The 17,414-nt window shown below is 42.0% G+C and overlaps 1 protein-coding gene across 11 annotated transcripts in view; it reads right to left on the reverse strand.

The window, feature by feature from the left end:
* dennd6b (DENN/MADD domain containing 6B) overlaps positions 1-17,414 on the reverse strand; it is a 105,896-nt gene that overhangs the window by 21,014 nt on the left and 67,468 nt on the right. For 9 of the 11 annotated variants that reach the window (XR_013578107.1, XR_013578106.1, XM_078553173.1 and 6 more), the window contains 3 exons: positions 9,038-9,102; positions 4,197-4,220; positions 405-494 (listed from right to left, as the gene is read on the reverse strand). Coding sequence is in view for 9 of the 11 variants with exons in the window: in XM_078553173.1 (XP_078409299.1) it covers positions 405-494; positions 4,197-4,220; positions 9,038-9,102 (179 nt within the window). In the remaining 2 variants the exon portion in view is untranslated. The remainder of the gene's footprint in view (positions 1-404; positions 495-4,196; positions 4,221-9,037; positions 9,103-17,414) is intronic. The other 2 variants (XM_078553172.1, XM_078553175.1) reach the window with 1 other exon arrangement.

A 17,414-nucleotide genomic window follows, 5' to 3' on the forward strand; every position in this document is an offset into this window, starting at 1 on the left:
GGTAAAGAAACAAAACCTATATCTAGTGGAGGTGTAAATGCCTTCCATCGTGTCACAGACCTTCCCTTTCTTCGTTGTTCTTTCTTCCCTAACCTCCAGCCCTTTCTCTGCCTTGCACTCCTAGTTCTGACGAAGGGTCACCAACGTGAAACATTAACTCTGTTTCTTTCTCCATAGATACTACAACACTTGCTGAGTATTTCCAGCATTTTCTGTTTTTATTCCAAATTTCCAGCATCCGTATACTTTGCTCTTGCATGTTATTAAGCCAACTCCCTGTTAGGCTATGCAGCAGAATATAGATGTTTAGGGCCCAAGTTCAGAAATACAGTTAAAGACAGGTAATAAGTCAACACAGACCATTTTCCATTTCTGTACATCCCAAAGAGGAACAAATTGCTCACCAGGGGAATAATGAAACTTTGGGTCAGCTCCAGTAAATGGCGACGGACAATGACACTCTGCACTTCTGGTGGACGTTTTCTTTGAATGCCCTGGAATTGATTTGACAGATACTGAATACCAAAAAATGTCATGTTTATAGATGTAACAATGTTGTTCTAAGTGAAAATGCTAAGTAAAAATTCTGAACGCCTTGTAGTGTGAAGTCTGCAATTTGGAATGAAAATGTCTGATTTTCTAATGGTGAAGCTCAAGGTTCCTGCCAGAGGCAGCAGTTTCTCCTTATTTTTATTCGTTCATGGGATGTGGGTGTCACTGGCTAGGCCAGCATTTATTGCCCATCCCTAACTGCCCCTGAGACATAGGGGCGAGCCGACTTCTTGAACCACTGCAGTCCAGGTGGCGTAGGTACACTGACAGTGCTGTTGGGGAGGAAGTTCCAGAATGTTGACCCAGTGACAGTGAAGGAATGGCAATACATTTCCAAGTCAGGATGGTGAGTGACTTGGAGGGGAACTTCCAGGTAGTGGTGTTTCCATCTGTCTGCTCTGGTCCTTCTAGTTGGCAGTGGTTGTGGGTTTGGAAGGAGCTGTCTAAGGCGGCTTGGTGAGTTTCTGCAGTGCATCTTGTAGATGGTACACACTGCTACCACTGTGCTTCGGTAGTGGAGGGAGTGAAGATTTGCGGATGGGGTGCCAATCAAGCGGGTTGCTTTGTTCTGGATGGTGTCCAGCTTCGGAGTGTTGTTGGAGCTGCACTCATCAAGGGAAGTGGAGAGTATTCCATCACACTCCTGACTTGTGCCTTGCAGATGGTCGACAGACTTTGGGTAGTCAGGTGAGTTACTCGCTGCAGGATTCCTACCCTCTGACCTTCTCTTCTAGCCACAGTATTTATATGGCTAGTCCAGTTCAGTTTCTGGTCAATGGTAACCCCAAGGATATTGATAGTGGGGGATTCAGCGATGGTAATGCCATTGAATGTCAAGGGGAGATGGTTAGATTCTTTCTGGCTGGAGATGGTCATTGCCTGGTACTTGTGTGGCGCGAATGTTACTTGCCACTTTTCAGCCCAAGCCTGGATATTGGCCAGGTCTTGCTGCATTTGGACATGGACTGCTTCACTATATGAGGAATCGTGAATGTTGTTGAACATTGTGTAATCATCAGCGATTATCCCCACTTCTGACCTTATGATGGAACGCCATTGATGAAACAGCTGAAGATGGTTGGGCCTAGGACACTACCCTGAGAAACTCCTGCAGTTATGTCCTCAAACTGAGATGACTGACCCCCAACAACCACAACCATCTTCCATTGTGCTAGGTATGACTCCAACCAGTGGAGATTTTTCCCCTGATTCCCATTGACCCTTGTATTGCTCGGGCTCCTTCCTGCCACACTTGGTCAAATGCTACCCTAATGTCAAGGGCAGTCACTCTCACCTCACCTCCGAACTCTTCTGTCCAAGTTTAAACCAAAGCTGTATTGAGGTCACTAGCCGAGTGGCTCTGGCAGAACCCAAACTGAGCATCAGTGAACATGTTATTGCTAAGCAAGTGGCACTTGATAGCACAGTTGATGATCTCTTCCATCATTTTACTGATGACAGAGAGTAGACGGATGGGGCGGTAATTGGCTGGGTTGGATTTGTCCTGCTTTTTGTGTACAGGACATACCTAGGCAATTTTCCACATTGCTGGGTAGACGCCAGTGTTGCAGCTGTACTGGATCAGCTTGGCTATGGGTGCCAAGTTCTGGATTACAAGTCTTCAGTACTATTGTAAGAATATTGTCAGGGCCCATAGGTTTTGCAGTATCCTTATTTACCCAATCAAAACACCATTATTTTGAAAACATTACTAAATTTCCCCTTAATCTTTTCTGCCCTAAGGAGAACAATCTTGACTTCTCTAGTCTCTCCACATGGTTGAGGTCTCTCATCCCTGGTAAATCAGCTCTGCATCCTCTCTGCTACCTTTTTTATTTGCTTATGTGATATGGGCATCACTGGCAAGGTCAGCATTTATTGCCCATCCCTAATTGCCCTGAAGAAGGTGATGAATAGCCTTTTTGAACTACTGTAGACCATGCCCATATATTTAATTCACTACATCTCTTTCTCTCCTTGACCTATTCCTAGGTCCTGATGGACCACTGCCTCTGATTCCTCTGAAAAGAGATACAAGGTATTCATTTAATAAGTCTGTCAATTACTTGTTATCTATTAAAATTTTGCTTGTATCTTTTTTTAATGGGCCTGCATTCCCCTTTATCATTCTTATTCTTTTACATAGTATATGGTTTCTCTATTTGGAGTTTTTTTTCAAAAAGTGACATGGGAAAAACAAGATGCAAATTTTTTTTTAAAATCAATAAATAATACTCATGATAAAGAGCGGCATTAGTTATCCAAGAATAGACTAGGATAATGGTAATCTAAGCAGCAGAGAAGGTGCTTCTATCCTACATCGAGGACTATCTTCTAGATCAATATGGTTTTAGTCCAATAAGAAAGGAGATAATGTTGGATTTAATGTTCTGGATATTACATGCATTTAAGTAAAGAGCCACTAATTTTGCCTTTTTACCATTTTTTTCTATTTTGACCCCATTTACTCCTGTTTTTTATGTTTGTACACTGTGTCCCTTCCTGTTCACTCTGGGCATCATTATCTAAATAGCTGACCTGCAAGGCTGCCATGTGCTTTTGCTTTGTAAGTCAACGTATCACCTTTCCAGAACTGCCCCCCTCTATTTAGTTTAAAACTGTCTCTACAGCCCTAGTTATTCGGTTCGCCAGGACACTAATCCCAGCACAGTTAAAGTGAAGCCTGCCCCACCGGAACAGCTCCCCTCTACCCCTGTACTGGTACCAGTGCCCCATGAACTGAAACTCATTCCTCCCACACCAATCTCTAAACCACGCATTTAATTCCTTGACTTTATTTACCCTAAACCAGTTTGCCCGTGGCTCAGGTAGCAATCCCCAGATTATTACCTTGGAGGTTCTGCTTTTTAATTTAGCTCCTAACTGTTCAAATTCTTTCGGCAGAACCTCCTTTCTAGTCCTATCAATGTTGTTGGTACCAACATGGACAACGACAACTGGATCCCTCCCCTCCTACTCCAAATTCCTCTCCAGCCCTGAGGAGATGTCCTTAAACCTGGAACCAGGCAGGCAACACAGCCTTTGGGACTCACACTCATGGCTGTAGAGAACAGTATCTATCCCCCTAATTATACTGCCCCTACCACTACTATATTCCCATTTCCTCCCCCCACTTGAATGGCTCCCTGTACCACGATGCTGTAGTCAGTTTGCTCATCCTCCCTGGAGTCCTTGCTCTCATCCACATAGCTTGTAAGAACCTTGTAACTGTTGGACAGTTGCACGGGCTGAGGCTCCCCGAACCTTATCTCCTGAGTCCCCAAACCTGCTTCACCTGCAGTCACACCCTCCTGTCCCTGATCACAGACCAAATTTCAATTAGCTAATCTGAAGGGTGTGACCACCTCCTAGAGCAAAGTGTCCAGGTAACTTTCCCCTTCCCTGGTGTGGCACAATGTCTGCAACTCGGACACCAGCTCCTTAACTCGGATCCAAAGTTCCTCGAACTGCAAACACTTGGTACAGATGTGTTCGCTCTGGATCACCTTGGTGTCTATCAGCTCCCACATGCTGCAGCAGCAAAACCTCACCCATCCTGCCATCGCTATCGTATTTTATTCAATTTATTAATTACTCTAGTAACCCCACTCTTTACACTTTATTATAATTATTTTTATACACACCTGTATCGATCTTATACAAGCTATCTTTAAGAAAAAGAGAAAAAAGAGATCTAAACACAAACTAAATACTTTACTTTAAAGACTAGGAATACTTACCAATCCTTCTCACCAATCAGCTGCTCTCTCTGCTCTTTTCCCTCTCATGCTCTTTAATGGTCTCACACTCTTCTTGCACTCTCACTGTTAAAGGCCCCGCTCCTCTTGCACTCTCTCCTTGTAACTGACCACACTGCTTCTCTCACACTCTATCCCTGTAATGACTATGCTGTTTCTCTCATACTCTCTCGCTGTAAATGACCACGGTGTTTCTCTCACATTACAGAGACATGGCTGCAGGATGACAAAGGCTGGGACCAGAATATTCAAGGGCACATAACATTGCAGAAAGACAGGAAGTTAGGAAAAGGTGGTGGGGTAACTCTGTTAATTAAGGGTGACGTTAAAATAATAGTGAGAGATGACCTTAGTTCTAAAGATCAAGATATAGAATCCGTTTGGGTAAGGATAAGAAATAGCAAAGGTAAGAAGTCACTTGTGGGAGTAGTTTATATGTCCCCTAACAGTAACTACACTGTAGGACGAGGTATCCAGAAAGAAAAAAATAGGGGCTTGTGAGAAAGGTACAGCAATAATCATGGGTGTTTTTAATCTACATGTAAATTGGACAAATCAGATTGCAAAGGTAGTCTGGGAGATGAGTTCATAGAGTATTTTCAGTATAGTTTCTTACAACAGTACATTCTAGAGCCAACCAGAGAGTGGGCTATTCTAGACCTGGCTTGTGCAATGAGACAGGATTAATTAATGACCTCATAAAGGAGATAGCAGCAATCATAACATGAATGAATGTCACTTTCAGTTTGAAGGAGAGAAGAACAGGTCCAAGACTAATGTATTAAACTTAAATAAAGACAATTATAAGCATACGAAGACAGAACTGGCTAAAGTGAACTGGGAAATTAGGTTAAGTGGTAGGCCAGTAGAGATGAAGTGGAAAAGGTTTAGGGAGATATTTCAGTAAAGGTATGTTCCAGTGAGAAAGAAAAGACTCTTGGAGGAGAAGGATGCATCTTATGTGGCTAGCTAAGGAAATTAAAGATAGTATTAAATTGAAAGAAAAAGAGTACAATTCCGCAAAGATCAGTGGCAGATCAGAAGCAAAGAATGACTAAAAATATAATGAGGGGGAAATTGGAGTATGAGAGAAAGTTAGCTAGAAATATAAAAACAGATAGTAAGAGTTTCTACAAATATTTAAAAAGGAAGAGAGTAACTAAAGTTGGTCCTCTAGAGAGAGTCTAGGGAATTAATAATGAGAAATAACTAAATGGCAGTTGCATTGAACAGATCTTTTGTGTTTGTCTTCACTGTGGAAGACAGAAATAACATCCCAGGAACTTAAAACAATTATAACCGCCAGTGAAAGGGTTTGAGAAAATTATTATGCCTTCACGTTGACAAGTCCCCAGATCCTGATGGATTTCATCCTAGGGTCTTAAAAGAAGTGACAGCTAAGCAGATGCATTGGTTTTAATTTTCCAAAATTCCCTAGATTCTGGAAAGGTCCCATCAGATTGGAAAACAGCGAATGTAACTCCTCTATTCAAGAAAGGAAGGAGACAGAAAGCAGGAAACTGCAGATCAGTTAGTCCAACACTTGTCATAGGGAAAATGCTAAAATCTATTATTAAGGAGATTGTAGCAGGGCACTTGGAAAATCTTAATGCAATCAGGCAGAGTCAACATGGTTTTGTGAAAGGGAAATCATGTTTGACTAATTTATTAGAATTCTTTGAGGAAGTAACAAGCAACACGGATAAAGGGGAGCCTGTAGGTGTGGTGAATTTGGATTTCAAAAGGCAAGGTGCCACATCAAAGGTTACTATTCAAAATAAGAGCTCAAGATATAGGGGGTAACAGATTAGGGATAAATGGGTCATTTCCGGGTTGGCAAGATATAACCAGTGGCATGCCACAAGGATCAGTGCTGGGGTCTCAATAATTTGCAATCTGCATCAATGATTTAAATAAAGGGACCGAATGTATGGTTGCTAAGTTTGCTACAAAGATAGGTAGGAGAGTAAGTTGTGAAGAAGACAAAAGGAATCTGCAAAGGGATACAGATAGGTTAAATGAGTGGGCAAAAAATTTAGCAGATGAAGTATAATGTGAGAAATGTGAACTTGTCAGTTTGGCAGGAAGAATAGAAAAGCAGCATATTATTTAAATAGAGAAAGATTGCAGAACTTTGCGGTACAGAGAGATCTGTGTGTCTTGCCACATGAATCACAAAATGTTCATAAGCAGGTGCAGCAAATGATTAGGAAGGCAAATTGAATGTTGTTTATTGCAATGGGAATGGAATATCAAAGTTGGGAAATGTTGCTACAGTTGTACAGGGTCTTGCTGAGACCACATGTGGAGCAGTGTACAGTTTTGGTCTCCTTATTTAAGTAAGGATAATAATTGCTTTAGAAGCAGTGCAGAGAAGGTTCACTCAGCTGATTCCTGGGATGAAGGGGTTGTCTTATGAGGATAGGTTGGGCATGTACCCATTGAAATTTAGAAGAATGGGAGGTGAGCTTATTGAAACATACAAGATCCTCAGGAGACTTGACAGGGTGGGCATTGAAAGGATGTTTCCCCTCATGGGATAGACTAGAACTAGTGGACACAGTTTAAAAATAAGTTTTAAGGCTGAATTAAATAGATTCTTGACTGACAATGGAGTCACAGAGTATCGGGGTAGACAGGTAAGTGGAGGCCACAATTAGATCAGCCATGATTTTATCGAATGGCAGAGCAGGCTAGAGGGGCCGAATGAACTACTCCTGCTCCAAATTTGTATGTTCGTATGTTATCTAGGTCATGGGCTGCTTCATTGGAAGATTGTGAAATGAGTCAAGCACTACAGAATGATCAGTAACCAGCTCTTCTTCAAAACTTATAATGAAAGAAAGGTCGTTGATGAAGCAACTGGATATGGTTGAGCCTAGAATGCTTCCTTGAGGACTCCTGTAGTGATATTCTCAGGCTATGAACAATCATACCAACTTTCTTTTCTTCCAGTATGTGTCCAGTGAAGGGTTCTCCCTTTTATCCTTCCTTCTGATTTCAGTTTTTCTAGGACTCCTTGGAGCTGCACCTGTTTGAATGCTGCCTTGATTGGAAGGACAGTTATTCTTCCCTCTCCTATGGGGAGGCAGTAGAGTAGTGGTATTGTCACTGGACTGGTAATACAGAGATCCAGAGTAATGCTCTAGGGACCCCAAGTTCGAGTCCCACCAGAGCAGATGGTGCAATTTTAATTAAAAGACTAATGAAGATCATTAAATTGTCAATTGTCATAAAAACCCATCGGGTTCACCAATGTGAAGGAACTCTGCCATCCTCACCTACGAGTGACTCCTAACCCACAGCAGTGTGGCTGACTCTTAAATGCCCTCTGAAATGGCCTAGCAAGACACTCAGTTGTTTCAAACTGCTAAAAACCCAATAAAAAAGAACGAAAACAGACAGGCCATTGACATTGATCTAGGCACCGGAAATGACAATGGCAAACCCAGCCCTGTTGAGCCTACAAAGTCCTCCTTACTAATATCTGGGGGCTTATGCTAAAATTGGGAGAGCTGTCTCACAACAGCTCGTGGAAACCTTACAGATCATGTCCCAGACACCACCAGCAGAACAGACCCAGCAGAGGTGGTGGCACAGTGGTATACAATCGGGAGGGAGTTGCCCTGGGAGTCCTCAACATCGACTCCGGACCCCATGTCTCATGGCATCAGGTCAAACATAGGCAAGGAAACCTCCTGATTACCAAGTACTGCCCACACCGCCCCCCCTCATCTGATGAATCAGTACTCCTCCGTGTTGAATACCACTTGGAGGAAGCACTGAAGATGGCAAGGGCGCAGAATGTACTCTGTACTCTTCAATGTCCATCGCCAAAAGTGGCTCAGTAGCACCACCACAGACCGAGCTGGCCGAGTCCTAAATATAGCTGCTAGAGAGTTCAAGAAGGCAGCTCACCACCAGCTTCTCAAAGGCAATTAGGGATGGGCAATAAATGCTGGACTAGCCAGAGACGCCTACATCCTGTAAAAATTGATTTTTAAAAATGTAGCTCTTGTGTCCATGTGGGTAAATTAGACAGTAAACAAAAAGGTGAAACTTTTAAACAGGAAATGATTAATGTACAAACAAAACATACTTGCATTAGTAGTAAATGAGGTGCAGCAAAAGTTAGATTTCCTTTGATGAATAGAGCAAATGAAATTAGAGCTTAAAAAGCCATGAGTCAATTCTAAAGCTAATAATGTAAGAAAGTATAGAAAATATAGAGGCAGAGTAAAGAGGAAGGCTTGAAAGGCTAGAAAAGGTATGCTAGAAATTTTCTAAATACATAAAACAAAAAGAATAGTTCAAGTTACAGTGGAAACCATGAGATGGAAAAGGATTTTTTTGCGTGTGCATGAAGAAATGGCAGTGATACTGAATGTAAATTTTGCCCTGGTTGTCACAAAATGTCCTAATCAATGCTGGAAACTGCTTTCACTGTAGCTTTTAAAAGAGAATTACTGGAGTATCTGAAAATCACAATTTAAAATGGGATGTGTAGACAACTCTCAAAGAATTAGCATAGGTATGATGGGCTGAATGTCTTCTTTTTGTGCTATGCCATATGATTCTAAAACATAGTGACAGGAATGCCACTGACCTCAGCATCTTCTAGCTTGGGGAGAAAATAGAGTCACTGGGATCTCATATCTTATCAAAGGAATCAATGATACATGCCAAGATCATTGGTCTGGTCTCACATTAAAACAATTATGATTTACCTTTAAAAGTCGTTTAATAAGTGCCTTGTCCTTGTGCAAAAAAGTTTTGTAAGATGTGTAGATACCTGTAGAGAAAGGAGGGAAAATATGTTTTAAATAGCTTTTATTTATTTTCTTTGGGGAGATAAAACTAAAAAAAAAACTTTCATCTGGGTTCATTTGGTATTTGCACAATTTGGCTTCCTATGTTGCATTTTATAATCCTTTCGTGTCAACATTTTTTCCATTACGCATTCTTATGTCCACCTTTGTAATGGATTTTGTCCACATAAAGTCTCCACTGTTGTTATGCAATCTGCTCACCGGGTTACCACAAAAGATAACTTCATATTTTCATGGAGGACATCGTAGCATTGCGGTTATGTATGGAACTAGTAATCCAGAGCTCTGGATTAATGATCCAGGAACATTAGCTCAAATCCCACTATGGCAGCTTGGGTATTTAAATTCAATTAATCAAGTAAGTCTGGAATAAACAGCTAGTAATGGTAATGGTAACCATGTAAACTACAAGATCTTCATAAAACCCCTTCTGGATCACCAGTGTCCTTTTTTTCACCTGATCTGACTTATATGTGACTCCAGATCTACAGCAATATGGCTGACTCTTAACTGCCATCTAAAATGGTCCAGGCAAGCTACATAGCTGTATTCAAGAAGGTGGCTCACCACCACCTTCTCAAGGACAATAAAGGATGGCTGGCCTTGATGTGGCCAGTGATGCCCACATCCCGTGAATGAATTAAGTATTTTCTCCTCAGTAACTGAAATCTCTCATGTTCTAAATAAAGGTTGAATAAAACAGTTAGTTACTTCAGGATATGATTACATTTATCTAGCTTATTGTCATTTGTGTATTTAAATGGCTTCAGTAAAGTTTTTACCTGAGGTTTTCAGTCTCTCCTAAAAGTTTAACTAATTGGATACTACTTTCAAAGAGCTGCACAACAGGCTGAATAGCCTCCTTTTGTGCTGTATGACTCTATGATTCCATAAACAACATGGAATGCTTGCTGCTATTATATTAAAAACCTTATGTCCGTGTGCTCTTTTTATCCACAAAACATTATTTTCTCATCAGTTTTGTCGTTATTCTTGTGTCGACTTTGAATAATATTGAAGTATTCTATAAAAATAAGGACATCAATCAAGCATCTTTTGGAAGTCCATCTACATAACATCAACAGCGATATCCTCATCAGCTTTCTCCACTGCTTCAAAGATCCCTATCAAGTTGGTCAAACACAATTGGCCTTTAACAAATCAGTGCTGGTTTTCATTATTAACCCATATTTTTCCAAGAGACAATTAATTTCGTCCCTGATTAATGACTCACCACCAACTGGTCTATAATCGTTAGGCTTTTCCTCTCCCATTCTTTATACAAGATACAACATTTACTATCCTCCAGTGCTCTGGCATCACTCCCATGTCCAAGCATGATTGAAGTCTTTGGTAAGAGCCTCCTCAATTATTCACTTTTCCCTCAGCAACCTAGAATGCATTCCATCCAGCCAGGTGGCTTTTCTACCCACGAGAGGAATAGCACTACCAACTTTAAGTATCTCTTTCTTCTTTGTTTTTATCTCATCCAATTTGTTTAAGGCCTCCTCCTTTACTGTGACATTAGCAGCATGTTTTTCTTTATTGATGACAGATGCAAAGCACTCATTTAGTACCTCAACTATGTCCTCTGCCTCAACAAGATGATTTTTTTTAGGGCCTTAATCAGCCCCACCCTTCCTTTGACTAGCCTCTTACTATTTATGTGTTTGTAAAAGACTTTTGAGTTCCTTTACCCACAAATCTATTTTCATATACTTTCTTTGTCCCTCTTATTTATTTTTCTGGTTCTGCCCTGTACCTTTTGTTGGATTTTTGAACCTTTTTGTTTGGTTCTCTACTATACTAAAGATCCAATATTTATCAAACACCTAGCTTTGGATGTCCTTCCTATTCCTCTCGTGGGTATGTGTTCTAGTCTGCACCCAAACTATTTCCCTTTGAAGTCCTCCCATTGCTCATTTACCATTTTAACAGCTAACCTTTGATTGCAATACATCTGAGCCAGTTCCCTTTTCCACTGACTCAGACTGCCACTATATCATAATCCCTTGTGGAGACTTGTCCCTGTAATTCACTGATCTTATTTTCCACGTTCTAGCATTTACACACGTGCACTCTACACCCATCTTAGTCTGCTTCTTATTTCCGGCCCTCTGTCTTATCCATCCTATATATGAACTACTCTTCATTCTAATGCTGTTGCCTCTCTAAGTCCCCTGTACCTCTTGTATTTCCTCTCCAATGCTTCATGCTGATTCAAGTCCCCCTCCACTAAATTAGTTTAAATTCTCCCCCACAGCACTAATTATCCTCCTGGGAGGAGACTGGTCCCAGCCCTGCTGAAGTGCAATGCCTCCATCTTGTACAAGTCCCTCCCTCCTGACAATTTGTCCTAATGGCCTAGGGATTTGAAGTTCTCCCTTCTGAACAATGCTCCAGCCACATGCTAACATGTGTTATCACACTGTTCCTATACTCACCAGCACATGGCATTGAGAGTTATCCATAGATTACTGCTTTTGAGGACCAGTTCTGAGCTTTATTCCTAACTCCTGAAACATTATCTAAAGGATCTTATCCTATGTCATTAGTTCCAGTACAGACTATGACTTCCAGCAATGCCCTTAGCACTTCGCCTCCACCAGCAGCCCCCTCCCCCACAACCAACTGTTCAGCACTTACTATCCTTCTGAACACAACGTAGCTGCAGAATGATCACTTCCTTGAACATGCACTCCAGGAAATTCTCATCTTCCCAAATGCAGCAACTTCAGTTGCTCCTCAAGCTCCAAAACCAAGTTTGAGTTTATGCAACTGGAAATATTTCCTGCATATGCGACTCTCCAGGACACACGAAGCACCTGGAGTTCCTACATGGGCACAAGAATTGCAGGAAGCATTTTGTTTCATCATTTGGTGTCATCATTTTGTTTAAAAGTTGATCTACTTATTTGTTTTTAGTTCAGTAGTCCCTTATCCTATTTATTTGAATATTTATGTATAGGCGATGGTGGGGCGTAGGGGGAAAGAGCTGGTTAGTTCAGTTGGCTAGACGATTAGTGTGTGGTTCAGAGCAATGCCAACAGCACAGGGTTCGATCACCATTCCGGCCTACCTACTCACCCTGCCCCCATAGTAAAATCACAGCATAAGGTGTGGTTTGGTGAGCCTCGAAAAACCAAGGATGCTAGCTGGAGAAGAAAAAACTGATGTATACCAGATTTCTATTTAATGTAATTTGTATCACTTTCATGTTGGTATCCTCTACTTAGCTATTTTGAATTGTAACTCCTTAGTAACATTCATGCCGCATAAGAGCTTGGCAATGGCCATTTCCAACAAGAGAAAATTTAAAAGCAAAAATAAAAGCAAAAAACTGCAGATGCTGGAAATCCAAAACAAAAACAAAAATACCTGGAAAAACTCAGCAGGTCTGGCAGCATCTGCGGAGAGGAGCACAGTTAATGTTTCGAGTCCGAATGAACCTTCAACAGAACTAAGTAAAAATAGAAGAGAGGTGAAATATAAGCTGATTTATGGGGGGTGGAACAAGAAGAGCTGGATAGAGGGCCAGTGATAGGTGGAGATAACCAAAAGATGTCACAGACAAAAGGACAAAGAGGTGCTGAAGATAGTGATATTATCTAAAGGAATGTGCTAATTAAGGGTAGAAAGCAGGACGAGCAAGGTACAGATAGCCCTAGTGGGGGTGGGGTGGGGGGAAGGGATCGAAATAGGCTAAAAGGTAGAGATAAAACAATGGATGGAAATACACTTAAAAATAATGGAAGTAGGTGGGAAAAGAAAAATCTATATAAATTATTGGAAAAAACAATTTAACCTTGACATTTAATGCCATTACCATTGCTGAATGACCCACTATCACTGTGGGTTACCACAGACCAGAAACTGATCTGGGCCAGCCATATAAATACTATGGCCACAAAAGCAGGTCAGAGGCTAGGAATTCTGAGGTGAGTAACTCACCTCCTGACTCCCCTAATCCAATCCACCATTTACAAGGCACGAGTCAGGAGTGTGATGGAATACTCTGCACTTGCCTGGATGAGTGCTGCTCCAGCTGTGCTCAAAAGGCAGGCACCAACCAGGACAAAGCAGCCCACTTGATTGGCACCCTCAATCACCAACTTAAGCAATAACTCCCTCCACCACCAACACACATGGCAGCAGTATGTACATATACAAGATTCAATGCAGTAATTCACCAAGGCTCCTTCAACAGCCCCTTCCAAACCTGTGACCTCCACCACCTAGAAGAGCAGCAGGTGCAGGGGAACACCAACACCTGCAAGTTGCCCTGAAAGCCACACACCATCCTGATTTGGAACTATATCACTGATCCTTCACTGTTACTGAATCAAGATCCTGGAACTCCCTTCCTAACAGCACTGTGGATGTACTTGCACCTGATGGGATTGTAATATTCAAGACAGCGGCTCACCAGCACCTTCTCAAGGGCAATTAAGGATAGGCAACAAATGATGCCCACATCCCATGATAGAATAATAAAAGTAATTGTTCTAATTAATTAGATTATTTACTTATTTATATTGTCCCTTGATTTAAATTCCTTAGCACTTCCATCCCCCTTCACGAATTCCTACTGTCAATATGTTCCTGTTGCCACTCTGTTTAGGAGATTCACCTAACCCTCACCAAGCTCTGTGCTGAAAGCACTCTTGAAGAAGAGGTTAACTTAGAATCATAAAATGGTTACAGCACAGAAAGGAGGCCATTTGGCCTGTCATGTCCATGCTGGCTCTCGACAAGAGCAAATCAACTAGTCCCACTCCTGAGCCCTTTCCCCGTACCCCTGCAAATTTCTCTCTTCAGATGCTTATCCTATTCCTTATGGAAAGTCACAACTGAATCTGCCTCAACCACACTCAGGCAGTGAATTCCAAATGCGAACCACTTGCTGCATAAATAACCTTTTCCTCATGTTGCCAATGGTTCTTTGGCCATTAGCCTTATATTGGAGTCCTCTGGTTCTCGATCTTTCTGCCAATGGTAACAGTTTCTATCTAACTAATGTGTGTTTTAATTAGCATTTGGTAATTTAAATATTAACATAAACAAACCAGTTGTTGGAAGCAAGGTTGAACAAAACAAATGTAGGCATCTAGTACATCCCCATTCAGGGCACTGCTAATTTCTTACACCAACTGACCCAAGTTTATCATTCAAAAGAAGGTGTTCAGTTGAATATGTGTGACAATTGCAATATGGTAATTGAGGTTAGCTGCTCACAATGTGATGGCACCATCGAGTAAGTAATAAAAACAAAAAGCTAAAAGCTACTGCGGATGCTGGAAATCCAAAACAAAAACAGAATTACCTGGAAAAACTCAGCAGGTCTGACAGCATCGGTGGAGAAGAAATCAGTTAACGTTTCAAGTCTTCATGACCCTTCGGCAGAACTGAGTATAGTTAGGAGAAAAGTGAAATATAAGCTGGTCTAAGGTGGGGGGGGGCGGGGGGAGAGAGAAGTTGAGGGTGTGGTGATTGTGGAGATAAGCAAGCAGTGATAGGAGCAGATAATCAAAAGATGTCACAGACAAAAGGATCAAAGAGGTGTTGAAGGTGGTGATATTGTCTAGGAAAAGTGCTAATTAAGAATGGAAGACAGGATACTCAAGGTACAGCTCTAGTGGGGGTGGGGTGGAAAGACTAACAAAGTTTTAGTTTTAGATTTAAAAATAATGGAAATAGGTGGGAAAAGGAGATTCTATATAAATTATTGAAAAAAAAGGGAGGGGGGAGAAACGGGGTGGGGATGGGGGGAGGGGGAGTTTAAGATCTAAAGTTGTTGAATTCAATATTCAGCCCGGAAGGCTGTAAAGTGCCTAGTCGGAAGATGACAGGGCCCTCAACCGTGTCTGGCCCATATCCCGCGCATCCTCCCTCACGCCTTCTCCTCCTTCCCAGAAACATGATAGGGTCCCCACCAGCCTCCGCATTCAAAGGATCATCCTCCGCCATTTCCGCCAACTCCAGCATGATGCCACCACCAAACACATCTTCCCTTCACCCCCCCGACGGCATTCCGTAGGGATCGTTCCCTCCGGGACACCCTGGTCCACTCCTCCATCACCCCCTACTCCTCAACCCCCACCTATGGCACCTTCCCATGCCCACGCAGAAGATGCAACACCTGCCCCTTCACTTCCTCTCTCCTCACCGTCCAAGGGCCCAAACACTCCTTCCAAGTGAAGCAGCATTTCACTTGCATTTCCCCTAACTTAGTCTACTGCATTCGTTGCTCCCAATGCGGTCTCCTCTACATTGGAGAGACCAAACGCAAACTGGGCGACCGCTTTGCAGAACACCTGCGGTCTGTCCGCAAGAAAGACCCAAACCTCCCTGTCGCTTGCCATTTTAACACTCCACCCTGTTCTCTTGCCCACATGTCTGTCCTTGGCTTGCTGCATTGTTCCAGTGAAGCCCAACGCAAACTGGAGGAACAGCACCTCATCTTCCGACTAGGCACTTTACAGCCTTCCGGGCTGAATATTGAATTCAACAACTTTAGATCTTAAACTCCCCCTCCCCCCATCCCCACCCCGTTTCTCCCCCCTCCCTTTTTTTTCAATAATTTATATAGAATCTCCTTTACCCACCTATTTCCATTATTTTTAAATCTAAAACTAAAACTTTGTTAGTCTTTCCACCCCACCCCCACTAGAGCTGTACCTTGAGTATCCTGTCTTCCATTCTTAATTAGCACTTTTCCTAGACAATATCACCACCATCAACACCTCTTTGATCCTTTTGTCTGTGACATCTTTTGATTATCTGCTCCTACCACTGCTTGCTTATCTCCACAATCACCACACCCTCAACTTCTCTCTCCCCCCGCCCCCCCACCTTAGACCAGCTTATATTTCACTTTTCTCCTAACTATACTCAGTTCTGCCGAAGGGTCATGAAGACTCGAAACGTTAACTGATTTCTTCTCCACCGATGCTGCCAGACCTGCTGAGTTTTTCCAGGTAATTCTGTTTTTGTCCATCGAGTAAGTGCTTGCCAAAGGAGGTTTAAGTGAAATGTAGCCAAATAAAATTGCATAGTCAGGCAAACAGACATGCGCTTTGTAGCCAAAACCAATGGTCCATTATCTTCCAGGTGTTAGAGTGTAGGTACACAAAGGAACAAGAGGCACAAGGTTTTGGAGAAGGAGTGGGAACAACCACAAGTGGTGGTACATGTTGGAATCAATCATATATGAAGCAATAGAACTGCAGTCCTGCAAAAGGTATCCAAGTTTACAGACTTTGTCCTTCAGAATGTGTCACATTCCAACAGCTAGTAGATTCCAATCTGACAGGGACTGATGATTATCTCAACAATGCATGCAATGATAGAGTCATTTTCAGTCAGACCTGGGAAGGACATTTCAATAATGTCACTACCCAGTTGAACAAAGCATGGTTCATAATTAAGGTTAAAAAACAAATACAACCATGGTATGGTTCAGGTTTTATACTGAAGGTTGATTCCATCATGTATTTGGTCTGCCCATGGTCAAGTGTTCCTTGGTTATCTGATAACAAAGCTTCACCATTAACTAAGTTAACCCACAAAATGAAGCCCAGTCAAGTGGTTGGATCAGCCCAGGCAAAAAGGGCTTTTGAAAGATTGGTACCAAGTACAAACCATGCACTTGCTTCTCCCAACAATGCTCAAGCTTCATCCTCCACACCTATGCATTAGATTGAAGTATCAGTCCAGCTTGAAGTGAAGTAAATCAACTTGTGGAAGGACAAGAATTGTTTACCTAAATTGCAGGTTACTGCCTCAAGAGATGGTTTATTCTAAAATTGAAAATTAATGTTTAAATGATTCTGATGCTGCAGAGGCTACAGCCCTACTTACATGGAACTGCATTTATGATGTATTCTGAGCACAATCCCTTAATGTGGTTATAGTCGACTTGTGACAAAATGCACATCTGTTGCGATGGAGCATCACTCTGGAAGGACACAACACTGTTATCCAACATTGCAGTGGTTCCCAAAACAGGGTGCTGACACACTGTCACTTCAGAAGTAAGTGCAGATTCAATCCTCGCAAGTAATGCATTGGCATCACTCATGAGCATCAAATTCGAAAGTTACAAGACAAAACTGATCTCTCTTGGCAGCAGTTCCTTCAAATCTGTTACAATTGATACAGAGCCAAATCTTGCTGAAGCAGGACATCTCACTGTGTTAGCCATTAGATAGGCAAGTTTCCAGCACCTTTCACTTTGTGTCACAACTTGCTGGGAGTGCAAGATGATCATGGTATG

The sequence above is a fragment of the Cetorhinus maximus genome, chromosome 12, assembly GCF_964194155.1.
Source record: "Cetorhinus maximus chromosome 12, sCetMax3.hap1.1, whole genome shotgun sequence".
NCBI classification, from domain to species: domain Eukaryota; kingdom Metazoa; phylum Chordata; class Chondrichthyes; order Lamniformes; family Cetorhinidae; genus Cetorhinus; species Cetorhinus maximus.